Below are 27,588 nucleotides of genomic sequence, written 5' to 3' on the forward strand. Positions count from 1 at the left end.
AACCATAGACTAGCTATGACAAGTCAGGGGTGGGATTTGGTAGTTCAGAAAAGGAGGTACCAGACCAGGAATGGGGGATGGGAGTGATGGTGGAGTGGGCTAGTTCAGGATGGACCAGAAATGAGATGTTGAGGAAAGCCAGAAAGGACCGGTTGGCGGAGTTGGGGGGTGGGTGGGTGGGTGACCACTAGAATCACACGGAGGGTCGCTTGTGAGGTCACAGAAGCAAAGGCAGGTGATTGGACGAGAAGGAGAGTCCTAGTTGCCAAGGCAGCGACTAGAGGAGAAGGTCTTCAGTCGAGGAGAAGTCTCCACTAGAGAAGGATGGAGCTCTGACTCCTTGTGTTCTCCAGTAGAGTCTGTGGATTGACCCCCAGATATCCCTGCTGACGTGTCACCCGGGAAAGGCTTAAGCCTTCCCGGGCGCCACCCCTCAGCGCTTCGCTACCCACCCGCCCCCTGAGCCCCGCCTCCGGCGCCACCTGCCAACGCCTGCTGCAGCCTACTCCACCGCGTCACCGGCTCCCGAGGTGACCACAACATGGCTGCGGCGCAGGGGCTGCTCTTCTGGCTGTTCGTGCTCTGTCCTACCTGGCGAGTGCTGGGCCAACCGGACCCGAAGCACAAACTCTGTGCAGATGACGAATGCAGCAGTGAGTGCGCAGGCGGGCGGGCGGCCCGGGGTCTCCGCGGTGGCTCTTTGGGGCCGCATGGGGCTCCGATCCCCTGGTCCCCAGCCCCGCGGGCTGGGCTAGGGGGTCGCAGGATGACGGGTGGGGCGCAGGAGTGACAGAGCCTTGGGACCCTGCGTGTGTCCCCTCCTCCGGCTCTGCCGGAGCCCCGGCCAGCCCGCTCGGGTTGCGGGGGGCTTCGACTCCCACTTGTTGCCAGCATTTTATGTTTCTCTACTGTCTGAGGCGGGGTTGGGAAAGATAAATGAGAAAGATATAAATGAGAAACTAATGCACAAAAGTAGACCTGTTAACAGTACACATTTTATGTTAAAATTATAAAAGGGCTTTATTAAACATAATTTCTTAATCATAAAATACCTGTACTAGATCATGTGGGTGTGGAGTGACTAGCATAACCTTTTTTTTTTTTTTAGAATTTAATCTCTTTTTATCTGGTGCTGAGGATCAAACCCAGTGCCTCACCTGCACTAGGCAAGTGCTCTACCACTCAACCCTAGCCCTAGAATAACTTTTAATGGATAGCTTGCCTGAATTCCCCTCCCCAGCATTTATCTTTTGTGGATACCATGCTATTTCCAGTCTCTTGGGGGAGAGGTCACTTATTCTGGATTTACTCCACTGGGTTCTAAGGTCCTTGCATTTATATTAATCAAGGATGGAACCAGGATGACAAGCCTTATAATGTAGTGCTTGACACATAGAAGCCTTTCAATTAAATATTTGTCAAACTGACAATGAGCCAATATCCTGATAAAAGCTTTCTGTTTCCTGGTTTCATATTTGATCATCTCTATCCATTGTTTTTCAAAATGAAATATTTCAACTGAGAGTATATGATAAGAATTCCAGAAGGACATAAAGCCATTGGAAAATTTACTTCCCAAGAGTGCTAATTTTACCTCATAATTGGGGAAAGAAAACTGTTGTACATTTAATCAAAGCAGATATATTTTGGATAAGAATGCAAAGTGCAAGTGAATGTTCAGGGTAGAATATTAAGCTGTAAAGAGATAATCTTTGCTCTGGATCCTATTGGTCTATGTCCTGAGCTCAGGAAGGAGATAGGTTCACCATTTGGCTCCTAGGTTACTTTGAACATATTTGAAAGGCACATTAAGCAAGCTAGACTTATGGAATTCCCTTCTCTATACTGGCTCGTTGAGACCAGCACACTTTTAGATGACAGAGTTCCTGTTATTTCTGAGCAGAATAGACATTTCACATTTTGTTCTGGACCAGAATTCTCTTCTGCACATTTATTCATATGGGTGTATGTTGGTTTGCCAAGGGAAGGTAAGTTATTGAAGCCTCTATCATAAATGTATTTGTTTATGAAATACTTTGGATTAAAGGCTTCTTTATAAATTTGACTGTATAGTTCAGTCATCCTTTAAATGGGATGAAAACAATTAACCCTCCCGTATCCTTGCCCAGTTGTTCTCATGGGCGCATGCCAGGACATGGAGGGCAGTGTTGAGGTATCTGGAGCTGTGTGCTGAGGGGGAGTGCTGATCATTGGGCTTAAGTGGGGGTAGATAGTATCATCCATCTGGCTCAATGCATTCTTCTCCCTTGTAGAGATGCAGCCACCCCATGAAGATGATTTTCCTAAAGAGAACTCAAATCATCTTAATAGAAATCTTCATGAAGAGCCTCGCCTCCTGAATCATCATTTTAATGTGAACCATCCTGAAGAGCCCAGCCTCTTGAGTCAACCTGTGACTGAGGACATGGGTGTCTCAGAAGTGTCTCAGATCCCAAATACTGAGAAAGTAGACCCAGGTAAAGCTTGCCAATTTTTCTCTACAAAGTAGAGGCATTATCATAATGAAGGCTTTCAAGGATATTTGTTGCCAAAGGTACGAAATAGAGCAGAGAGTGGTATAGGTACATGTGAGTTAAAAAAAAATCTCTTAAGTGAGAGAAAAGCAAGAATAAAGATGACTAGAAATCAAAAATAGGCCAGAGACTGTAACTCACCTAAAAGCAAATGTTTAGCTATGACTAGCTTGTGTAAACCATTTACAACTAAAATATTATTCTTCAAAGGCCTTATGCTCTAAAACTGTAGTTTTCAACCAGACCAACAGCACCAGAAACTCTGGGGGTGGGACCCACAATCTGTGTTTAGCAGGCCTTCCAGGAAAGTCTGGCCTGGTACAAGTTAGCTTGAATAATCACTGTTCATAGTCTCATAGATTCTGTGTTTTTTCCCTTTTCTTCTAAATGGAATGTAATATAGCTCAAGTCCTGTTTTGACTTGTTTCCTGGACATGGTAATTAAACTTCTTCAAATGCAGTCAATGGTCCAGATCTTTATACTATATACTTACAGGAAACAGTACAGAACTGCAATCCATTTTAGACTGACACTTATGAATACTTCATCATAGTGCACAGTATCCAGTGGGAGATGAGAAACAATTTTTCAAAAAAATCCCCAATGATGGCATCAACAGCATTCTACTTTTGTGTTGCTCACTCTCATTTTATCAGTAAATTAGATGATGACTAATTGTTTTATTTTATCCATCCAGTATGGTGCTATAAAGCCATAATTACTGTATTTTTTGTTTTTAAAGGTTCTGGTCTGTAAGCATAGCTATAGCATTATCCTGCACCAGTGAAGGGCTTGGCAGCACTGATCTGAACCCCCCCACCACCATCTGCACACACAGAGTGTAGGAGAACTCATAGCAAGGGGGGGGGGATTCAGTTAATTTGAGAAGGAATAACATATCAGTTCTCCCATTTTCCAGAAGACATTGCATCCATATATGAACACTACTGACTTCTGAACTGTCTTTAACTCCATAAGGTTCTGAAAATGAATCACGCACCATTAAGAGTTGTTATTTTCATGCTCCAAAACTTTCAAGATTAGGGAAAACTTGGCTTACAAAATTAAGAATGAATTATTTCCCTGGCCTTTTAGGTTCCACCACAAAATGATGTCAATGACCTTTATAGGTAAAATCTTCCCAAATGTCATTTAATGTGTCTCAGGTGCTGAGATGCTGAGCCAATGGGGCAGACTTCACCAGCAGTCAAATTCATAGACCAATAGTGAATGGAGGGCCTGGGGTTGTAGCTCAGTGGTAGAGCGCTTGTCTAACATGTGAGGCACTGGGTTTGATTCTCAGCACTACATACAAATAAATAAAATAAAGGTCCATCAAAAACTAAAAAAAAAAAAAATAGGCAAAAGCTTAAAAAAATAGTAGTGAATGGAATCTCAGGGTTGAGAAAGACCTTAGAGGCAACTGGTCCAACTTCTTAATAACTGCATGTTGGACTCCTGCTGTTTAATCAAACATACCCCAGGCTCATGTAACTCATACTGAAATTCCACCCCTACAAGCTCTCAGTTCTAACTGGAATTCTACCTCATTCACAGAGCCTCAATGCAGGTCTGTACCCAATTCCCTTTAGTCTCTCTTGGTATTACTGTGTTCTTTTTAAATAGCTGTCATCTGTCCATTCAATAAATAATTGTTGAGTATCTCTGCCAGGTGCCAGATACTGTGTTAAGCCTTGGCTCATTCCACCTGCAAATCTACAAACCAAGACTCCCTCTCTTTTAGCTTTCCTAAAATTTTAAACACAAAGTTTCACCAGCACTAAATCCATGTTTGTTGAATGTGACCCTGTTTATATATCTCTGGTTTTAAAAATTTTCCTTGAGTAAATATTGTTCTGGTAGCAGTTGTATGGCCATGGAAGTAGTGGAGAGTAGACTGGAGATTGTTCATTTTATAATTGAAGGGTCTGAAAGCTCTAATTAGGATTTTGAAGTTTTCTTCTCTGTGTTAATTGTCTTTAGGAGAGCCACATATTCCAGGCACTGTGACTCATATATTTAGTGAAACACTCGAAGAATATTGAAACTGAAGAGAGACAATTCTTATTCTATAGCATAAAATAAAATAGCCATTTCCCCTTTCAATTTTAGAGCTATTTATAACAGAAGGTACGGTGGAAGAGCCAGCAGATGCCACCCTTTTGGACAACATACTTTTCTTGTTATATTCATTCTTGCTTTATTTGTCTAAGATGGTAAGTTTGACATAGTTTCTTCAATTAGAATGTTGATTATTTATTAGTTTTTAAGTGGCTTCTGGTCATGAAGTGAAGAACTTAAAATGCCTTTATGAAAATGACTCCTGACCCTTTGAGTAGATAACTCCTGAAACAAAAGCCATAGGGGTGTGGCTTTAATGGATACTTGGTTTAGCACATGAGGAAGATTTGCTGTCTACCAAGGCTGGACATTTGCACACCTGTAAAAACTTGGTTCTTCCCCTCAGAACCTTTCATTCTGGCAGGGAGATAACAGCATTCACTTGAAACACAGTAAGATAATGGCAGAAAGAGAGGTATTTATTCGATGGTAGAACATTATTGTCCATAAATGCATTTATTATGGTTGGAAGGGTGATCAATAAGGTCAGAAAGTAGTTGAGATGTGTTTGAAACACAGGCAAAGGGCAAACAGGAGTCTGACATGTGGTTTGTTGTTGATTAGACAGGCTGGGGTGGAGGGTGGTGGGGGAAGCTGGCAGTCAGAAGAAATGTGTTCAGAGAAATGGAAACATGAAGAAAAGGATATTTGGGGAGGGCAGGAGAATGTGAATAGTTGGTGTTGTAAAGTGTGAAGTTGGAGGGGGATGGGCCTGTTGGAGAGATCAGCAAATCTTAAAGGAAGTCATGAGCCAAAGTAGCATTAGACCATTAATAGTGGGGATCCGAATGAAAGGAATTAGGTTAGATCTGTTTTTTAGAAAGAGTCCCTTAAGGCTGATCTTTCTAAAGAAAATCATGATCCAAACAAGACATTTAATCTGTCTAGAAGCTTATCTAAGCATTTTAGGACTTACCTCCCCCCCATTGGTATTTGTTGATATTGGACTTTTAGAGTTTAATTATAGGAATGAGAAAGCTTTTAGAGGTTGGAGGATAAGATGGTCCTAGGGCCATTGTGACAGTAATCCTCCTCAACTGAAGTTGTTTCCTGTAGGTTGTGTTATTTCAAGGCTTGTGTAAGAAAGATGTTCGTGTTTTCCTTGTAAAATGTATAGATTTTGAAGCCAGGTAGATCTGGTTTCAAATCCCAAGGTTATCATTTAGAAGTTTGGGCAAATAACTAAACTTTTGAAAAAAGTTTTCCTCATCTGAACAATGTAGATAATGCTTACTCCAATAATAAGAATTAAATGATTTGACAAGGTAAAATGTCTGGTGAGGTGTCTGGCATTTTGAAGGGTTTTACCCCCACACACCCCCTAATTCTCATGTAGGCAGTCAGAAGGTGGTATAAAGACAATGAATACCTGGGGAGGAAAGACCACCAGGGTGGAAAAGATGTGGTGGGGAGAAACAAATCATTTTTCAGTTGGCTCCATGTTTGTTCATGATGGTGGCAGCCACCTGGGTAAGGGGTATGTACAAACCAGGCAGTTAGAATAATGATATTTCCAGTGATTAAAGCAGTCTTCCACAGTCATAATTTGATTATCAGAATGAATCAGCATCACTTGGAAAGTTAACAGCCTCACGATATGGGAAGGATTTCTTTATTCATATTTTTAGGTATGCACAGAGCCCTCCTCTAGGTCTAGGTCGGGGGACATGAATGTGGTGCAGGTATGGTCAGTGATTGTACGGTGATAGGTAAGACATAGACGTGAGTGGCAAAGAAGAGGCACACTGTTAGGAGACTGATTTGAAAGGAGATTTCAAAAAGGCATTTTGATGGCCCAGTATATACAGGACATTGTTCGAGGACTAAAAGAGTCTAACAGGTGTAAGGCATGATTGTGATTTTTGAAAGCCTTAAGAAAAGGACTTAACAAATATATGCAAAAATTATGAACAAGTCAATGTAAAATCTTAAACAAGTAGTATGATATCTGATAGGACTGGAGAGTAATAGGCTCTGATGTGTTTGGGAGATGTGCACCAATCAGATTCATTGATCAATGGAATCTTAGTAGAATCTTAGTGTTAGAAGAAACCTTGGAAGGCTGTTTCTCACTCATTGCTAGTTATTTTCTTTACTGTGGCCCTGACGAGTAGTTATGAGGCCTGTACACCAGTATTTCCTAGCATGAGTCACTCTCTTACAAGACTATCTGTTCTTCTGTTGTCTAGTTCATCCTTGTATTGACTCCAAATTTTTCTCCACATGATTTCCTCTATAAAATTGAATTCTTTTCTACATAGAAATCCTTTAAATATTTGAAGTTATATCTTAATTTAAAAATTATTTTTAGTATTTTTATCATGGAAACTTTCAAATAAGAGCAGAGAGAATAGTAGGGGACTATAGGTAACCATAACATACTGTATATTTTAGAATACTAGAAAAAAAGATTGTGAAAGTTTTACCATAGAGAAATGATGTTTGAGGAGGTAGATATATTTAACTGATTTAAACGTTACATAGTGTATACATGCATCAAAATGTCATGTTACCTACTTCAATAATTATAATGTTTGTTTCTATGTACTAGTTAAAAAATAAATTTTAAAGCTTTAAAGAAAAGCATAGAGAATAGTATAATGAACCCACGGGCCATCACCCAACTTAACAGTAATTCCTTGATAGCCAATATCAGTGAGTTTTTTTAATTTGTTCTAATTGGTTATACATGATAGCAGAATGCATTTCGATTCATTGTATATAAATGGAACAAAACTTTTCCTAGTTGTACACAACACATGTGTAGTCCTACATGTACCTCGGGTAATGAGGTTCATCTCATTCCACCATCTTTCCTATCCCTATGCCCCCTCACCTGTCCTACCTCCCCTTTGCCCAGTCAAAGTTCCTCCATTCTTTCCATGCCCCTTACCACCCACCTCACCCCCATTATGGGTCAGCATCCACTTTCAGAGAGAACATACAGCTTTTGGTTTTTGGGATTGGCTTACTTCCCTTAACCTGATATTCCCATTCACCCGCAGATGCCATAATTTTTTTCTCTTTTAATGCTATAAGTAATTTTCCATTTCATATATGTACCACAGTTTCTTTATCCATTCATCTACTGAAGGGTTGGTTCCACAAAACTATGGAATGCTTCACAAATGTGGGTGTCATCCTTGCTCAGGGACCATGCTAATTTTTTCTGTATTGTTCCAATTTTAGTATATGTGCTGCCAAAGCAAGCACACTCTGAGTTTTAACAAATGTAGATACCCATGTAAAAACTACCATAATCAAGATATAGAACAGTTTTTTTCACTACAAAAGGGGTTTCCTTGGGATCCTTCCCAGTGAGTTCCTTCACCACCTGTTCCAGGCAACCACTGATAACTTTTTTTTTTTAAACTATAGATTCATTTTTCCTACAGTACTATTTCATATATATGCCACTATAAGTGGACTCATATCTGGGAGTGCAATTGCCTCCTACGTTTAATGTATGTTTTTATCTTATGTGATACTGTCAAGCCATGCTAAAAAATGACCACAATCATTTTATACTTCCACCAGCAATTTAGGAGACTTCCACTTGACTTCATCTTCACTAGCACTTGGGCCATTCTAGTGGGTATGTCTTTGTGAGTTTATTTCCTGATAATTAATGATATTGAGTGAACTTTTTTTTCTTTTGAGATAGAGTCTCACTAACTTGATTAGGCCCTTGATAAGTTGCCAGCCTCAAACTTGGGATCCTCCTGCCTCAACCTTCTGAGTTGCTGGGATTACAGACATGTGCCATGATGCCTGGATCAAATACTTCTTAATGAGCTTGTTGACCATACTGTTTTTGTATGTCAACTCTCTCTGGCTAGCTGGAATCCAGACTTCTCCCAGCTCAGTGCCAACTGTGGGATTGGTTAGCTTATAGTTGTTCTTGGCCCTCGCAGGTACTGCTTAGAATGTAGCCCCAAACTGAAGACCACCTCCATGCAGATTTCTGGAACTCTTTTTCTTTGTGGCTCCCATCTTTCTGGTAGTTTTCTCTACATATTTTTGGCTGCTTAATCTCCTGGAACTCTGGTCTCTCTCTCCTCAGTGAGACTGTTATGCCCCATTTGGGTTCCCCTTCCCCAAACTGAGGTCTAGAGGGTGCCTCCAGGTAGAATGCTCACCTATTTGTTCTCCTGCTCTTAGGGGTGACAGTTGCATGTCCCTTGTGGCTTTCTATCTGAAAAATAGCTTTTTAAAAAATATATTTTGACTGGGCATGGTGGCACATGCCTTAATCCTAGTGGCTCGGGAGGCTGAGACAGGAGGATCACGAGTTCAAAGCCAAAAGTGAGGTGCTAAGTAACTCAGTGAGACCCTGTCTCTAAATAAAATACAAAATGGGGCTGAGACTGGGGATGTGGCTCAGTGATCAAGTGCTCCTGAGTTCAATCCCTGGTACCAAATATATATATATATATATATATATATATATATATTCATTCCAACTTTCTGGTTGCTTTCAGTGGGAGAACAAGTCTCATATAAGTTACTCTCTATTGATTTCTCCTTTTGTTGTAACTTTTTGCAATAATTGAAAAAAAATATGTTTGTGGGACTTCTAGGATATATTGTAGTTTGGGTGAATAAATGACATCCCCCTGGTACAACAATTTAACCTGTTTTCTCTATTGCCTTTTTTTTTTTTTTTTTTTGGTGGTGCTGGGGATTGAACCTCGGGCTCCATGCATTCTAGGCAAGTGCTGAGCTAACAACCTCAGCCTCTCTCTGTTGCTTTATATTTCTTGGAAATTGGTAGTCAGGTTTAGGTTCAATTCTGTTTCTTATGAAAACTTAATAGGAAATATTGCATTGACATCTGCATGTCCTCTCCTTTGATGTTGACTACTAGTCAACAGTGACCTTGGTGAGATTTGCTAATATATTACAGGTTGCGAAATAGCAATGGTCTGAGTTGCTGGGATTTTTCTTTCTTCATTTAAAGGCTGGGATGCCTATACAAATGAAAATTTATGATTGATTATTCTTTCTTTCTTTTTTTTTTTGGTACTGGGGATTAAACTCAGGGGCACTTGGCTAGTGAGCCATATCCCCAGCCCTATTTTGTATTTTATTTATATACAGGGTCTCACTGAGTTGCTTAGCAATTCGCTTTTGCTGAGGCTGACTATGAACTTGCTATCTTCCCTCCTCAGCCTCCCAAGCTACTGGGATTACAAGTGTGTGCCACGGCGCCTGGCTATGATTGATTATTCTTTACACAGATATTTGGTTTGTATAGTTAAGGCAGGAGATAAACATTTGATTTCTTTTCTTCATTTAAACACTTTTCAGAATAGTAAGGTATTATTCTAGCATTATCAAATGATACCCAAAAGGGCTTTTGAAATCTTTTTAACTTTTATTTAAGAGTCAGTATGATGTCATGCATTTAAAAATATTTGGTGTGTTTAATCTAGTTAGGAATAGTAATTGTTCTTACCTGATGCTCAATTTCTCCCCCTTTTGCCTTGTAGAAGCCTCTTTATCTTGGCTCCTGGGACCCTTTGCCACCACCTAGTGGTCATTGTTACCTATTTCCCTTGCTTTTGAACTATGAGAGATGTTCCAAGTTCATCTTAAACATTCCCTGTCCAGACCTTGAAGGAACTATTTCTCTAAAAGAACTTTGGTTCCTTTCAATAGGAAATGATATTTAGAGGCTACATTCCAAGTACTAAGATTGCTTATTGCTCAAATTGACTGTCATTTGTAGGCCTTTTTAGTGAACAAAGCTCAGAAATATATGGGGATTTTTCATCATGTCATTTAGATAATTCCCATGAAAATTCAGGGTGCTAGAGAGATTTTACTTCACTTCATCTATCTTAGATTTGTGTTTTCTTTCTCTGATGTTGGAGTTCCAGTTTTCAATGACATCAATATAATTGTTTACAGTCTTGTGCCACTTAATGACATTTTGTTCATTAGTGCATAATAACGGAGCTAAAAAATTCTTGTCACCTAATATTTTTAATATCTTTTTTGTGTTTTGATATGTTTAGATATATAAACATTTACAATGTTACAATTGTCTACAGAATTCAGTATAATAATATCTTATAGGTTTTTATCCCCAAAGCGATGATATACCATATATGAATACCTACGTGTGGAAATGGCTATATTTTCTAGGTTTGTATAAGTATACTCAATGATGTTTACACACTAAAATTGCCTAAGATGTGTTTCTCAGAATTTATTCCCATCATTAAGCAACACACGACTATATTTATGTTATTTAAAATACTTTCAGGAATGTATTCCTGAAATGAAATGAAATTCTCTTGTCTTTAAGCTATATCCCACTAAGGTATGTTTGAAATAATTCATTTCTGTTGTTTGTCACCAACATGATATCACAGGTTGTTTCATTTTTGCTTTCAATATTTAGGTGTTACTTTTTAAAGATTTTTTTGTTTATTTTACAATTATTTAAATATTTAGAAGAGCCAAAGTTAATTTGTAAAAATAAGTTGTTTCTGTTTTCTGGTACTGGTGATTGAACCCAGGGCTCCTATCCACTGAGCCACATACCTAGCCTCTTTATTTTTTATTTAGAGATAGTTCTCACTAAGTTGCGTAGGGACTTGCTAAGTTGCTGAACTTGTGATTCTCCTGCCTGATTTTGAAAGAACTCTAGCTTTTGTCCCAGTTCTGTCTACCCTGATGTTACTCTCTTTTATAGTTAACTTTTAAAATTTATTTCATTATGTATTCTGCTATTAAAAAATAAGCAAATGAGAAAAGGGATATGTAGCTCAGTGGTAGAGCACTTGCCTACCATACATGAGGCCATGTGTTCAATCCCCAGCACCATAAAAAGAAAAAGAAAAGCAAATGATTTTTACATCTAGCCATGATAGCTTTATATAGGTACTGGCTTCACCTTCCCAACTGAAACAACGAAAATTACTGCATATTTATATGCAAAATATTGATCCATGCCTTGCATTAGACACCTGAATTAACTCACAGACTTAAATATTAAACTCAAAACTACAAAACCTCTAGGAAAAAAATAAGAGGAAAATTTTTGTTGAACTTAGATTCGGCAAAGATTTCTTAAATTTGACAACAAAAGCATTAAAAAGGATTTGACAATGTGGGATTCATCAAACTAAAACCTCTGTAATTCAAAATACACTTTGAAGTGAATGAAATAGACTGCTGGGAGGAAATTACTGTAAAGCATTTATCAAGACTTGCATCAAGAATATATGAAGAACTCTTAGAACTCATTATAAAAAATATAGTCCTGTAAAATAACACTTCATCAAAGAAGATAAACAGATAGTAAATACATTAAAAATGCTTGACATAATTATCAGGGAAATGCAATTTTGAAGCATAAGAGTTACCACTACACACTTATTAAATATCTAATATTAAAGACAATTGTGCTGAGTGGTTGGAGAAGAGATGGAGGAACTGGATGGGTACACAGCTGGGGATATAAAGTGGTAGAATCACCTTCTTAAAAAGGCAAACATACACCAGTCATATCCAACCATTCTTTTCCAAAGAAAAGATAAGTTATATAGCAATAGGAGGAATTTTATATCAGTGTTCTTGGCTATTTTATTTGAAAAGCCCCAAACTGGAAAAAAATCCAAATGTCTATCAATAGATGATAGACAAATTGTGGTATGTACATATAATGAAATGCTACTCAGCAATAAAAATAGATGATAGATAAACTGATGTAGATGAATCTCAAATTATGCTGAATAAGAGAAGCCATAGAAAATACAATATATTATCCCATACACATAAAACTTGAGGAATACAAAGCAATCTATTAAGATAGACATTTTGCTGGAGGAATGGGAAAGTGGGGGGCAAGAAGGAAGGGTGACAAAGGGCAGAATTACCTAGAGAATGAGAATATTTTTGGACGTAAAGGATGTGTATATTGATTATAATGGTGATTTCATAATTTCATGTTAAAATTTATCAAATTGCACACTTTAAATACATGTAATTTATTGCATGTCAATTTTACCTCAAAGCTATAAGAAATAATATATTCATCTTTTTTCACTTTCTAAGATACAAATAGTATTCTATAAATATTTTTCTCTACTTCATTTTTAAAAAAAATGTATTCTGGAAACCAGCTTTTAGCAGTAGTTAAAATTATTTTCTTTCTTCTTTGGTTTATTCAACAACTTTCATTGATGACGGTTGTTTCAGCCTTTTGTGACCATCTTGTATTATTATAATTAATGCTTGAATAACATAGTTTTGTAAATACAAGTTTTAAACATTTGTTGTTGTATTCCCAGTATCTTTAGAAGTTAGGGCTGGGGGACTATAGCTCAGCAGTAGAGCACTTGCCCTAGATACCCTTCCCCAGCACTGAAAAAGTTAAAAAAAAAAAGTGGGGCTGGGGATGTGGCTCGCCTGGCATGCTTGCGGCCCGGGTTCGATCCTCAGCACCACATACCAACAAAGATGTTGTGTCCGCCGAGAACTAAAAAATAAATATTAAAAATTCTCTCTCTCTCTCTCTCTCTCCCCTCTCTCACTAAAAAACAAAAAAAAAAGTGGGATTGTTGAGTTAATAGGTAAATATATAAGTAGTTTTGGGAGATGTTGCCAAATCTCATTCATAAGGGTTGTATCATTTTGTATACTTATCAGCAGTGTCTGAGAATTTGTATTCCCCCACATTCTCTCACCTACTGAGTATGTTGTCAAACATTTGGATCATGCCAATGCAAGTGAGAAATGGTATCTTGGTGTGGTTTAATTTGTATTTTGTTCATTATGAGCTAAGCAGAGCATGTTTCCATATGCTATAGCTATTTGCATTTCTTTTCATGAGATCTGTTTATTTCTTCAGCCCATTTTTGTATAGGTTTGCTGGCCATTTTATTTATAATGTTCTTTATATTTCAGGAACATGATTCTTTGGACAATAATATGTTGCAAATATTTTTTCTCAGGTTGTCATTGTCAAACTGCGTGTGTGTGTGTGTGTGTGTGTGTGTGTGTGTGTGTGTAGCAGGTTTAGATACATCCAGGAAAGATTTTTTCGATGAGGCAGGTTTTGCCCACTCATAATACATAGAAAATTTCACCCAATATTTTCTAGTACTTGTTTATTTTCTATTTTTACATTCATGTTTCTTATCCATTTGTAGTTTATCTTTTGAATAAGTAGAGAAAAATCCAATTTTATAATTTTTCATGTGGTAACGCTACTTATTAGAAAGTCTATTTTCCCCAAACTAACTTTTATTGTACCCCAAATGTCCAGTTGGTTCTGTTTCTGGATTCTCTATTCTGTCCCACAATCTCTATGTATTCCTGGGCTTGGACGAGGGTACATGAATTAATTATATAGTCTGCCCTCCCTGTACCCTTCATTGCTCTTCTTTTTCAGTGCTTTCCTGCTTATTCTTGTTCTTTTGAATTGACTATATTCAACTTGACGACAGATTTTTAAAGATCCACAGATGTTCATTCCCTCCCCAAGTTAAACTTCTCCAGTTTCTTCAATTTTTAGCACGTGCTTTTTGGGGGCTATTCATGATTCTGTTCTTTTCCACAAGTCATGCAACCTTAAAATGTGGCATCCAGAAATGAAGCCACCGGCGTGGGGTGATAATGACATGATTCCTTAGGGTAAGGCTTTTTAAAAAGAGTGTCATCCACAATTGGAGAAAGTAACAGGACTGGAGTGAGCAGGGAAGGAAAGCCCAGTCCGAGCAATAGTCCTTTAGAAGGGAGCAGGAGAAGCTTCTCCTCTTCTGTCTGCACTTTTGGGGCAGGTACCTGGTGTCTCAACACATTGACAAAAGGGTTTTGCTCTGGGAAGGGCTGGGAGGCCTGACTTTCTCCTTTTTCCTAGTCTCTGCCTATAATCCCCTTCTGCTAGTTCCCTGGCTTCCTCCAGGGCCTTCTAAATCGCCGGTCCTCTCCCAGTTCAGGGGACAGGTGAGCCTCTTTCCTTCTAGAGTCCTTTCATTTGGACTCTTCCGCTCCTCCCGCTGTCCCCAGCCGGGCTCCGCAGTTGGTTCTTTCCGCTCCCGGCCCCGCCCCTCGGCATCCTCCCTCTGCTCACTGCAGTCCACCCAGGGCTTCTTCTGATGATGCGTTTTACGTGCCTTGGGCGGAAAGCACTGCGGTGGAGGAAGGCAAAGTTCACTCCCAGTACCCGCCCCCTGTGCTGGGTCCTACTGAAGTAGGAAACGGCGAAAGAGAGGGTCCTGTGCTGTTCTGCAGGGAAGCGTCGCTTCCGCTCAGCTGTCCCTACACCATGGACTCAGTACCTGCCACTGTGCCTTCTGTCACTGCTTCCCCGGGGGACCCGGAGCTCCTGGGACCCTTGTCGGTGCTCTACGCAGCCCTCATAGTCAAGCTACTGGAGGTGAGGGTCCTATTTCCAGGGAGGGACCCCAGCTCTGGCATGCGGGTGGCTGAGTTCTGGCAGAGTGGGTGCACTGACTGTCGCGGCGACGGAGAAATGGAGTGTGTCAGGCCCAAGGCAGGCAGGACGTGACTGTATTGTTAAGTGAGGCCGGTGAGAGTGTACTTGAGCTTTCCCCACTTGCACTTTTTTTTTTTTTTTTTTGACGGAATAGAGGTGACAACCTTATGGTATGTTCTGAAATGCAGCCAACAATCCAAACAGCTAACGTTACTACAGGTCTTTTCCCTACTGAGACTGCTGGGAAATTGGGCCCAAATGACAGTTATCTCCTATTCCGTGTAGAGGACGGTGAAAACAGGGAAGAGTAGGCAGGTGTTTACTGCACTGCCTTTGAGCAACCATTTAAAATTAGGCTTTAAATTTTATAGAAGGATGTTAAATTCAGAGAAGTTTATCTAAGCCAGTTTTCAAGAGTTGTCTGAAATTACATGTCACTTATCTGTTTATATAAGAGTGGAATGGAAGTAAGATTTAAAATCTTATACATATATCATCATTGTTTTTATTTGTTGCCATAAAATTAATTAGTTCTTTCATATATTTAAGTATTTGTCTTAAATGAATTTTTTAAATTATAAAAACCAGGTTATCTAAGAGAAAAGAATGATCCAGAGGGATTCTAGCCAGGTGTTAGACAATGTGATGATATAGGGCCTGTTACAAACTGGAAATGTATGCTCAATTTAAAGTATTTAGATTTGGGCTGGGGTTGTGGTTCAGTGGTAGAGCGCTTGCCTAGCATGCATGAGGCACTGGGTTCGATCCTCAGCACCATATAAAAAACAAAATAATGTGTCCACCTAAAACTAAAGATACATAAATAAATATTTTTTTAAAAGTATTTAGATTCATTATACTTGAAAACACTGCAAGCAAACAAAAAATATGAGACTGCCAGTATCCTCTCTCTTGAAGAAGCTATTGGAAAATATTGAGGAGGTGGATTTCTGATGAGGAGGTTGGTTTAGAATTGCCATGATTCTTTGTGACTGTTTTGTTATAAATTTAAGGTTTCCCATTTCTTCTAATTTGTCTGTTTCAGCTGTTTACTACGTTGCCTGATGATACTCAACCTGGAACTGATTTTTATGGACTACCATGGAAGCCTGTAGTTTTCACTGTTTTCTTTGGGATTGTATCCTTTGTCATTTTCTTTTGGAGAACTGCTCTTGTTGTGAGTAAATTAACTTACTTATACCTTAGCACATAAGCACAAGGATTATTTTATATAGTCACTGCCCCCCCCTTTTTCTTTTTCAGTTGCTAAAACACAAATTAGTGGTTTAAGTCAAACTAACCTTATAAAATAATTTAGTGTGGGTGCATTTGGTAGAACTGGTAATTCTTACAGCCATCCTGACCAGTAGTTTCATATGTATCAGAAGTCTTAAAAGTGGGATAAAAGGTGGGATAGGTTAGATAAATATCCTTTTATGTAGCATATATGTCTAGTAATCTATCTTAAAGAAATAACTATGCTTTGAAGATTTTGGTAATGTTTTTCAATGGAACAGTGTATTAGATTGAAGACTTAGCACAACATAATTCATTTAGGGGTTATTGTATGTTCGATTAATGGAATAGTAGGCAGATTTATTTATTTCAAAGCTTTGAGGTACAGAAAATGCTCACAATTAAATGTGAAGTGGGAAAAAAAGCAGAAACTAAGATTTAAATGTTGATGAACTGTATGTTAATATAAACACATATAAACGGGGAAATGCTGCAAAGAAATACAGTAAAATGAGAAAAAGGAGATGAGATAATTTTTCCAGTCTTTTATATAAATTTTTCCCAGATTTTATGATTTGATCATATGTTCAGAAAATACCTTTTTATTTGGAAGTATAGATTATGTGTTGTCCAAAAATCCATTAAATGTTTTGTTCATTAAGTTTTTTTTTCCTGAGCAGAATTAGTCTATCTCTGTGTATGTGTGTACATATATGTATAAGTGTGTGTGTGTGTGTGTGTGTGTGTGTGTGTGTGCATATATGCGCTTATACATACTTATGTTTGTACTGTAGGTCATTCTGTTTCATAGTTATTTAACATGATTGGAAGAAAATTATTTTAGGTAAATGGACTTTGCATATGAAAAGCCTAACAGTTAAAGAGGCCAAAAGCATTGGATACAAATCTTTTCAAATCTGAGTGTTCTTTTTCTGATTTCTTAATTATTTCAGACATATCATTGTTAAGATAAGTTTCCTCTCCTTGTACAATTGAGTGTAAAATCTCTTAAAAAGTATTCCCTTCTTAAATAGAAGAATCGTTTGCCTGGATTCCTGTGAGGAATTTTCTAATCTCATTGAACTTTTTCTCAGCTAAAAGGAAAAAGGAAATAGAAGGATAAAGAGAAGGGAAAAACAGGAAAACGTTTTATATTTCTCTCGTTTCTTTCATTTCAAGAACCCCGGTACCTGTTTCTCTTTTCACTAGGTTATGTGGGATCTGGTTCCTAGCTTGTTGCTCCTCAGTTTCAGCATTTGACTTTGGAACTTTAGTTCTTACCTTAGATGACTGCTTTTATGCTACTTCCCATTTTCCTCTGTTGTCATTTTGAGTAAAAGGTTAGCAAGGCTATGACATTAAAGAAATGTTCATTTCTTTCTGTGTTGGAGTTTTCTGAATGCAATTTCCTATTACGAAGATCCCATGGATGATCCATGGAGACATCTGAGTATCCCATCACCATTTATAACATTTGAAAGTAATATGCTAAGTTACAAAGAATTTTAGTGATGTTTTAAAAAAATTTCTGCTTAGGTTTTATTATCAGGCAGTTTATTGCTGTCTTTTGGAAATGATTGTTTTTGTCCTTTCCAGAATATGTTAATTGTCATTTCTCTTGTTGCTTGTACATTTTCTTCTAGCAGTCTTCCCTTTCAGATTTCTTGCTATATATTTAGTGGTTTGCAGAAATAAGATGATGTAGCCTCTTAGTTTCTAAATTCAGCCAATAGCCAAATTTAAATTGGAGTTCTAAGATGTTTTCTGGTGAGTGAAAGTGGCATATCTTAGTACAAAGATTATGCCTTTAATATTGTTTCCTCGGATTCCTTTTGAATAGTCATTGTTTCTAGACTTTATCCTGGTTATTTAGAATTGTCAAGTAAATGATTTTGAGTACACACACACACACACACACACACACACACACACACACATCTTTACTGTGAAATAAGGTACATATCTTAGTGTTTTTATGTCAGAGGCTATTTATGAAATATCACTACCAATTAAATTTAAAAGGCTTGTTAACCTTTACTTATTTTTAATCCTATAAATTATTATCCTGAACCAGAATGTTATTAAATTCTCACTTGGTTATGATTCTGACTGTTGTTTTAGGAATGCTGTTTCTATTGAGCAGATGTTTGACATCAAATTTAATCTTTTTTCTCTCTTCTAGGTAAAAGATAGAGTATATCAAGGTAAATTTTTAGGTTTCTTAAACTTGTAATAACCCTTTGTATTGGTGTTTGATGTGTGTTTTATGTATGTTAGAAGTAGATACAGTGATTTTTAATGTCTATTATCTTTTTTACCTCCTGAAAATTTTACTATTCCTAGGTTGCTAGCATGGATAATAGAGTGGATGATGATGGTTCCAGCTCTGAGATAGGAGATAAAGAGGAGGAACAAATTGTGGATAGGGAGATGATGATAAGTTTTAATTTGGGGCAGATTAACTTTTGAATATTGATGTAATGCAGATGTATTACATTTGAAGAGTATTTGTATGCTAATGATTTAATCATGCATTAAGTAATTGAGTAGATAATTTAAAGAACGGTAATGTGAATCAGTATGTTCTCATTTATGTTTTTCTTTGCAAAGAATTAAATGATTCCATTTTCTGAAAAGAAAGTATTTTGAGAAGGGAGGAATATCAAGCTGCAACACTTTACTGTATTTCCCATCTGTGAAATAAGCTTAAATTGAAATATCATTTTGGATGGGAGGGGTACCTGGGATTGAACTCTGGGGCACTCTACTGAGCCACATCCCCAACCCCCTATATTTAGAGACCAAGTCTCACTTAGTTGCTTAGTGTCTCGCTCTTGCTGAGGCTGGCTTTGAACTTGGGATCCTTCTAGCTCAGCCTCCTGAGCCACTGGGATTACAGGTGTGCACCACTGCGCCCAGCAAAATATCATTGTTCTTATATTTTTCTTAAATTTTAATAATTTTTATACTCTTATTGCTAATAAGCATAGATTGCTTTTTAAAAGCATAATAGTTATGCTAAGAAGTATTTCCTCATAGTACCATATAACATGTCTTTGCTTTTAGTAGATTGAGTAATTGAATTTCATTTAGTGATTGTAATAATCTTGTGTATTTCCCCCTTTTAGTCAATGAACAGCAAATTTCCAAAAAGGTGAACAATTTCATGAAAGAAAATGAAGAACTAATGCAGAAATTGTCAAATTATGAACAGAAGGTATAATTATTTTTTTGTTTCTTTCTCCCTTGGTTCTAGCTTGAATCATTTCTACCTGTTTTAATTTAAAAATCATATTTTAAAATTTTTGTTTCATTATTTCCTACAAATCATCCAAATTCTAAGCAGTCATATGTATTAAGTACTGCTTTCTTCTAGAAAGGGTCACTTGTCTGGAAGTAACTTGTATAGTAGCACTATAATTTGTGTATCTTAATTCTGAATGCTTTATTTACATAGATAAAGGAATCAAAGAAACAGGTCCAAGAGATCATGAAACAAAATATGATTCTTTCTGATGAAGCAAATAAATATAAGGTAAAAATCTCTTCTTTGGGGGGAATTACATTCTAAACTCAAAAGTAAATGTAATGAGTGAGTAATCTTGACACCTTTTTTTTTCCAGGATAAAATGAAGCTTCTTGAAAAAGCTAAAGAACTTCTGGATGAGAGAGCTAAAATTCTTCATGTTATGTTAGAATCTGAGAGAGAACAGAAAGCTAAGAATCAGGAGTTGGTAAGAGTTTTGCTGCTAAGTGTTACTGCAATTTGGCTTTTGAAATATTTTGTAAAATTGGTTAAGTTGAACTTAGTCCAGCTGTTAACTAAAGTAAGATTAGGAGTCAAGGAAGTTGAACCCACTTCTGCCCATTTTGTGGAACTTTTAAGTATTGATACAACAAATTATTTTTATGGGCCTAGGAAATATTTTTATTCTCAACCTTGGATAATTTTCATATTGCTTTGCTCTGCCCTTGGAAACATGCAGAACAACTAAAAACCTATTGTCCAGTTGATCGGTATTTGTTTACTTTTTACTTGAAAGAGTAATGAATTAATCAATTTTCTGTACTTAAAAAATTTTTACTTACATATTTAATTTTCAATTTCTATAAGTTTCTGTAATTACATAAAAGTTGCAAAAGATAGTAGAGAGTGTGTTCTGAAATATCCTACCCCCAAGTAAGCTTGATCACCTAGCTGAGGTAGTATTTATAAGATTTCTCCACTGTAAAAATTCTTTCCAATCCTTTTCATATTGTATTCTTTGGAAGTTACCATGCACAGCCCACAGTTAAAGTATGAAGAGTTACAAACTCAGGATGCAGCTCATGGTAGAGCACTTGCCTAGCATGCATGAGGCCCAGGATTCAATCCCAGGCATTGCAAACAAAGATTGCAGAGTTATGTCCACTTCCTTAAGGAGCGAGAATCTTTATAAATTTTTTGGAATTCTTCTGTATGTGAGATTAGTCTATTATTCCTTAAATGTTATCATTTTTTACTTCAGATAAGAAAATTTCAAAAATGATCTTGGGAAATTTTTTCTCTATCACTAGAAAAAAAATTACTAATTTGAACTGGTTTACTTGAAACAGTAATTAATTAGTTAATTTTCTATGCTTTAAAACATTTTATTTACTTATTGCATTATGATTTTCTATACTTTGACCTTTTTTTCTGGTTATCTCATAAACAGTAAGGTTGTGGATGCCATGAAATATTTATGACTTCATTTCCCTCATCTCTTTCAGTTCTTGAATTTTGCTTAGTCCAAAGCTGGATCCCCTGCATTTACCTGAAATGTAATGGGATGGCTTGACAAAAATTTTGTTGTGTTTATCTTTTTTAGTATATATATATGTGTGTGTGTGTGTACACACACACACACACACACACACACACATATATATATATCAGTATTTCTACTGAAATCATAATGCATATTTTGTGTTCTGTTTTCACCTGGCAGATAAGGGAAAATAAGAAATCTATAGAGAAGCTTAAAGATGTCATTTCAGTGAATACTTCTGAACTTTCAGAGGTAAAGCTGCCAACTCTTGCTAACGGATATTAATACTACATCTTATTTTTGTTTCAGACCAAAAATTTGAGGTGTGCTAAAATGTGCAAAAAATGAGAACTATATGATGTCTGGTTTGGGAAAGTATAACTTTGTTTTTTCTTTGGAATTAATTCACTAACTGTAGTGTTTTGCATTAGCTTCAAATTGTCCTTAATGAAGCTAAGCTTCGTGAAGGGAAGGTGAAGTTGGAATGCTGTCAGCTTCAGAAAGAAAATACCATGCTTAAGAAGAAGAATGAACAGGTAAAGAAAATTTGATGTCATACATAATGTAAACTAGAGAAGTGAATATCATTATCTTGTATCTTTCTTGGATCTGTTTCTGAGGTAAGGAATATTCATGTAGGACCTTTTCTAGATATGCAATGCTCCCCAAATTGAGTGCATATATATGGTCTCCATCTGTTTTGGATTTTTGGATTATTGCTTTTCTTATCAAATGTCAATCAGTTATTAACTTGCATAGCCTCAAAGAAACTTTTTAAATCAGAAAATTAAGTATTTTATGATCCTCTTTTGAGTAGTTACTGATTCACCGGCCAAGGGAAGATTACATGATAAGGAATCTAAATTTAGGAGACAGTCATATGTGCCCAGCCATTCCTGCTGGAGGTAAATTATTTGAATTGGCAGCAATTTTCTGGGGAATGCAATAAACAGGGTCAACTTCCTGATAGCTCTGATGTTCTTACTGCAGCTGTGAGAGTTGGGGCCACTCTGCCCTCTTCCTTAACCAAGGTCTCAACCCCCTCGATTGAGGCAGGCCACTGAGGACTATGGCTCTCTATTTCTTTGTCTAAGTCTTGTAGTCCTGATATATCCAGTGCAGAAACCCCTCCCTAACCCATAGGAATTCATGTGTTTTGACTTTTCAGTTGCAGCAGGAAGTCAAAGACTGGAGTACATCACACGCTGAGCTCAGTGAACAAATGAAATCATTTGAGAAGTCCCAGAAAGATTTACAAGTAGCTCTTAGTCACAAAGATGATACTATTAATGTAAGTTTATACTCCAAATACATGTTTCATCTCATGAATTCTCCTGAAATCTTCTGAATTAAAATCAAGAGTCTTCCAACCTTTTGCTTCTTTTCTAGGCTTTGACTAATGACATCACACAGTTGAATCGGTTACAATGTGAATCTGAATCTGAGGATCAAAGTAGAGATGAGTCAGATGAATTAACCAATGGAGAGGTAGCAGGTAAGATCAGTCTCAGGGAGGTTGAATCCTTTTTTGCTTTCCTGTCTTTAATTAAGTATACAGATGCTACTTTTCAGCTGGCTGAATTTCTTCTTAAGCTTCAGGGTTGTAGACACATATCACTGGATCTATAGATATGTCTGTTGCATTGGCAGAGGTGGGTTGCTGGGGTATAATGTAGCAATAGGCATGTGAAGAACACTGACTTTTTCTATCCCATTGAAAACTAGTAAGTACACTGCAGCTACAATAATCACATCCTATACCTCTAAGTATTGAACATTGTACAGTAAGAGAAATTTATTTCTTAACTTATGCAGATGATACTTGATTTTGATACTCATCATCTCTATGGCTCTGTGGTTTTAAGGTCCACAGTCAGTCTTAAGAGTCCGGAGGTAGTTGGAACCATAAACTAAGGCTGTGAGAACAGAGGCTAGAGACTATCAGAAAGCTAGAGAGGGAGTGTAACAGTGTTTACTGATGAGGAAAATATTTCCAGATGTTTTCTCCCAAGTTGGATATTGCTTACATAGCAAGTATTTCAAACCACACCTGGTAGTAGATTCAGGGAGAAAATAGAGGATTGAATCTTTCTAAACAAGACACTTACTTGCCCAGGTGAAGATAGATCTGAGAGAGAAGAAAAGCTTTTATCTTACAAGAATAGCATAGATAACATTTTAGTTGTGCATACTAGAAATTCACCTTTTTTTTTAAGACAGACACAGTACTTTCATTTATTTTTATGCTGAGGATCAAACTCAGTGCCTCACACATGCTAGGTGAGCACTCTACCACTGAGCCACAACCCCAGTTTGAAATTCACCTCTCTCTTTTTTTCTTTTTTAAATCTAAGCTTGCAATTCTCTTAAAAGTCATTAGTCTAATCAGTTTAATTATTTAATTGATTTTTTTTTTCTTTTGGTGTTTGAACACAATCATTCTTTAGTTTGGGGAAGTTAGGAGAATATAGAGTTAAAAGTAAGGAAAGAAAAAGCTAAAGTCTTTTGTTTTTTAGGTGATCGGAACGAGAAGATCAAAGATCAAATTAAGCAGATGATGGATGTCTCTCGGGTATAGTTCTTTGTAAGAGTCCCATAGTGCCTGTGAATTCTTCCTGTGCCTCACTTTTAAGAATACCTCTCTTTTGTGCAATTTTTAGACACAAACTACAATATCAGTAGTTGAAGAGGATCTAAAACTTGTACAACTTAAGCTAACAGCCTCGATGTCCACAAAATATAATCTAGAAGGTGGGTTCTTCTTGAGAAGAAATTGCCATGTTGGAAAGACTTAAAATTTTATTGGAAAGATAAAGAATGGCTTCTTGCTTTCATTCTTCTTACTTTTCTTGGCACTACTCCCTCAAACAAGTTCTTAAGTCCTTGTACACATATAGAGATAAGCTGTTTTATCCTTACAGACCAAAAAAAGAAATTAGAAAGTGACTGCAATTCACTACGGTCTTCTAAAGTTGGACTGGAAGATGAATGCAAAACTCTTAGGCAGAAAGTGGAGATTTTAAATGAACTCTACCAGCAAAATGAGATGGCATTACAAAAGTAAGATTTTCATTGTTTGTTATTGTTATCACTGTGTGAACTAACAGATAATTTTATCTTTTCTTAAGATTATTTACAATTTCTTCTAGTTGTAATAAGTAGAGATTTGTCTTTTTTCCTTTGTGTTTTGTTTCCTATAAGTTGCATTTTTCTTTCCATCGTCAGTCTTAAGAGTCCTGAGGTAGTTGGAACCATAAACTAAGGCTGTGAGGACATCGTAATCAATTGTCAAATTCATATGAAGGCAGGAAGTGGTAAACTGGTATTAACAGTCACTGATGTGGAGATACCTCTCAAAGATCTAGACCCTTTCTATGATCCCACTATTTATTTTAATTACCTTTCATTGTGATCAGTTATGTAATTCTAATGTTTTGAACTTGTATCTCTAACTCTGGACCTTTAAAAATACTGAGTGATTTGGAATGACATGTTTTAGTAGAATAAAAACTTCAAAAAGGAATAATATTTACTTATTGATGGTACAAGTTTTGGACTTGAATATCTCAGATGTTCACACTAAAAATTGAACTGTGGCAAGGACCTTAGGAGTTATGATTACAGAAGTACTTGTTTGTAGTATATATTTATATATTAATCTTCTCAGTGTGGAGCTAGTTATTTTTTGAAAGTTCATTTGAAGTTTTTAATCCACAAAAATACTTGAATTCTCTAAAAATAGGTTTTTTGTGTCATATTTTATTTGTTTGCACCTGATTTTACTCTTCGGCATATATATATATAATCTTGTTAAAGCAAAGACAGACCTTCTTACAGACCTAACTATTTTTAGGTATTTTGACTTCTGTTGCCTAATTAATGCATTAAATATTGAAACCTTTCCATTAACTTTTCTAAAATTCTTTGATCTCCAAGCGACCTTTTTAGAATCTCGAATTTTTGTTCAGGCCAGTTCTAAATGCCTGGCCTGTTTCAAAGAAACATTTCTCATTTTATCACTTTTTTTTTAAAAAGAACACTTGTTTTCTCTGTCCCTACTAGTAATATGAATGACCTAAATGGCAATTAATTTTCTTTGTAATGCAGTTAAATTGTAGCACTATTTTCCTCAACTCCTCCAAAATTCATTCAGTCATCATCTGTGGTTTGTACTCTTTTTACTCATCCCCAGGTACTATGTTAGTTCAAGCCTGTGTCATCTTTTCTGTTTCTAACCTAGGTGATCTGTCTTCATTCTCCGTTATTTATATTTTTATATAATTTATTTCAAATTCTTAGTAATTTTCTCTATAGCCGCTTGAGTGGACTTTCTAAAATATAAGTCTGTCCATGTCAATATGTGCCTGTGGTTTATGAAGAATTTGCTTTCTATTTGATGACCTGTTCTTTTTTTCTTCCTTGTATCTTTTTAATAGTTTAAATATTTTTAATCATTTTCCTCATCCCCTGTATAAGCTTGATGTAATCATAAATTATAATGGAATTATAATTATATAATTATAATTTTATTCATCTTCTCATAATTTAAAGGCCATGGTATATATTCTGGATTTAATAAAAACCTGACATAGATTAATAGGTTTATTATTTTTTTTTATGGGCTTTAAGTAGCTCCTGAATCAGATAACTGTTGTGGCATTGTATGTTAGTACTTCATATACTGTGAACTCCACAAGGCATTCATTCAATTTATACACATATTTAAAGTTTCTGTAGTTCTGCATTCTACACTGTTGGTTTCTTATTTGAAATTATTTTCATTCTATTTGAACATTGTCCTTTAATGATAGATTTGATTAGTGTATCAAAGGTAGTACAAGGATAAACAGAGAATAGTATTTTATCCACTAAATATTGCTACCTTTACAATCTGTATTAGGTTGACATGAACTTTATGATTAGAGTTAAAACCAGTTTCCATTTTTGAAGGATCTTTCTTTTGGCTACTGAATTTTGACTGTTACTTAGTTTTAGCAATTTAAAAATATCCAATTAATTACCATCTGTTTTAAATTTTTTCTTTAAGGAGTCCATTATCATTGTTGTTTGGTCTTATCCCTCCCCTAGTTCCTGTAGTCATTTCTCTGTTTTTTTTAACAGTTGTATTGGGAAGTGCCTAGGTGTAGTTTTCCCCCACCCCACCCACATTTTCCTCTTGCAGTTATGTTGCTTGGAACCATTAAACATTTATTGAATTTTCGAGTCTTTTTCTAAATGTTGATTTTACCTCATTCTCTCTTCTGATTATAATAATGCGTATTAGAATTTGATTTCCCCTGCCTCCTACATTCTGGATTTATTTCTTCTGTATATTTTCCTCTGACCTGTCTTAAAAGTGCTATGATTTATTTTACTTCCCAAATCTGCTGCTAAAATCATTCATTGAGTTTAGGATTTTAAAAAGTTCAGGGTTTAAAATATTATTTTAGTTGTAGATGGACATAATATTTTATTTTATTTTTTATAGGACTTTTTTAAGAGAGAGAGAAAGAGAGAATCTTAATATTTATTTTTTAGTTTTTGGCGGACACAACATCTTTGTATGTGGTGCTGAGGATTGAACCCGGGCTGCACGCATGCCAGGCGAGCGCGCTACCGCTTGAGCCACATCCCCAGCCCGACACAATATTTTATTTATTTTATGTGGTGTTGAGGACTGATCCCAGTGCCCCGCACGTGCTTCACCACTGAGCCACAACCCCAGTCCTATTTCAGTACTACAGCTCAAACCCAGGACCTTGAGCCATGTGCTCTACTATTGAGCCACCTCCCCAGACTCCTTGCTCTTTCTCATAAGGGACTAGTGTCTTACTGCTTTCCAAGCCATCTTTAATCTCATCATTCTGCCTCTGCCTCCTGAGTATCTTCGACTGTAGGTAGGTCACCACACCCAACTATTTCTTGGTTTTATAGTTTCTAATCCTTTGACAAAATTCATAATCTTTTTTTTTTCCTCTTTTGTGGTGCTGGGGTTTGAACTCAGAGCCTTGTGCATGCAAGGCAGCACTCTACCAACTAAACTATATTCCCAGCCCTGAAATTCATAATCTTGACTTTACTTTTTTGACTATATAAAGCACAGTGATTTTAAAACATGTGCGGATAACCCCATTAGGTGGTTTCCTTTTCTGTGGGATTTTTTTCTCACAGAATTTTGTCTTATGGAGTGCCTGGTCAGTTTGGATTGGCTAACATTGTTGTGATAATTATAGATGAAATTTGAGGACTAAGATGAAGTTATCTTCTTATAGAAAAGTGTTGAGGTTACTTGAGTAAGATTGTCACTTTAAACTTAGCAATTAAGACAATTCAAAAATGACTTGTCTTTTCAATGTTTCAGTATTGTTCCTTTTGGATTTTTTGCCTGTTCATCACTTAAGTGTGCAGTACTTTCTAATCTAAACTCAAAGGCTAGGGCTTTTATTAAGGGTC

The 27,588-nt window shown here is 36.7% G+C and overlaps 1 protein-coding gene across 1 annotated transcript in view; it reads left to right on the forward strand.

The window, feature by feature from the left end:
* The first annotated feature begins 2,260 nt into the window (after positions 1–2,260).
* LOC308634962 (transport and Golgi organization protein 1 homolog) overlaps positions 2,261–27,588 on the forward strand; it is a 33,149-nt gene continuing 7,821 nt past the window's right edge. The window contains exons 1-14 of the mRNA XM_081269192.1: positions 2,261–2,477; positions 4,648–4,751; positions 16,155–16,286; positions 18,528–18,549; positions 19,474–19,562; positions 19,803–19,880; positions 19,969–20,079; positions 21,316–21,387; positions 21,567–21,671; positions 22,304–22,426; positions 22,525–22,630; positions 23,652–23,707; positions 23,796–23,886; positions 24,057–24,195. Of these exons, the coding sequence (XP_081125318.1) occupies positions 2,276–2,477; positions 4,648–4,751; positions 16,155–16,286; positions 18,528–18,549; positions 19,474–19,562; positions 19,803–19,880; positions 19,969–20,079; positions 21,316–21,387; positions 21,567–21,671; positions 22,304–22,426; positions 22,525–22,630; positions 23,652–23,707; positions 23,796–23,886; positions 24,057–24,195 (1,430 nt within the window). The 5' untranslated portion in view covers positions 2,261–2,275. The remainder of the gene's footprint in view (positions 2,478–4,647; positions 4,752–16,154; positions 16,287–18,527; positions 18,550–19,473; positions 19,563–19,802; positions 19,881–19,968; positions 20,080–21,315; positions 21,388–21,566; positions 21,672–22,303; positions 22,427–22,524; positions 22,631–23,651; positions 23,708–23,795; positions 23,887–24,056; positions 24,196–27,588) is intronic.

This window comes from Spermophilus citellus, assembly GCF_964194105.1.
Source record: "Spermophilus citellus genome assembly, chromosome: 16".
NCBI lineage: Eukaryota > Metazoa > Chordata > Mammalia > Rodentia > Sciuridae > Spermophilus > Spermophilus citellus.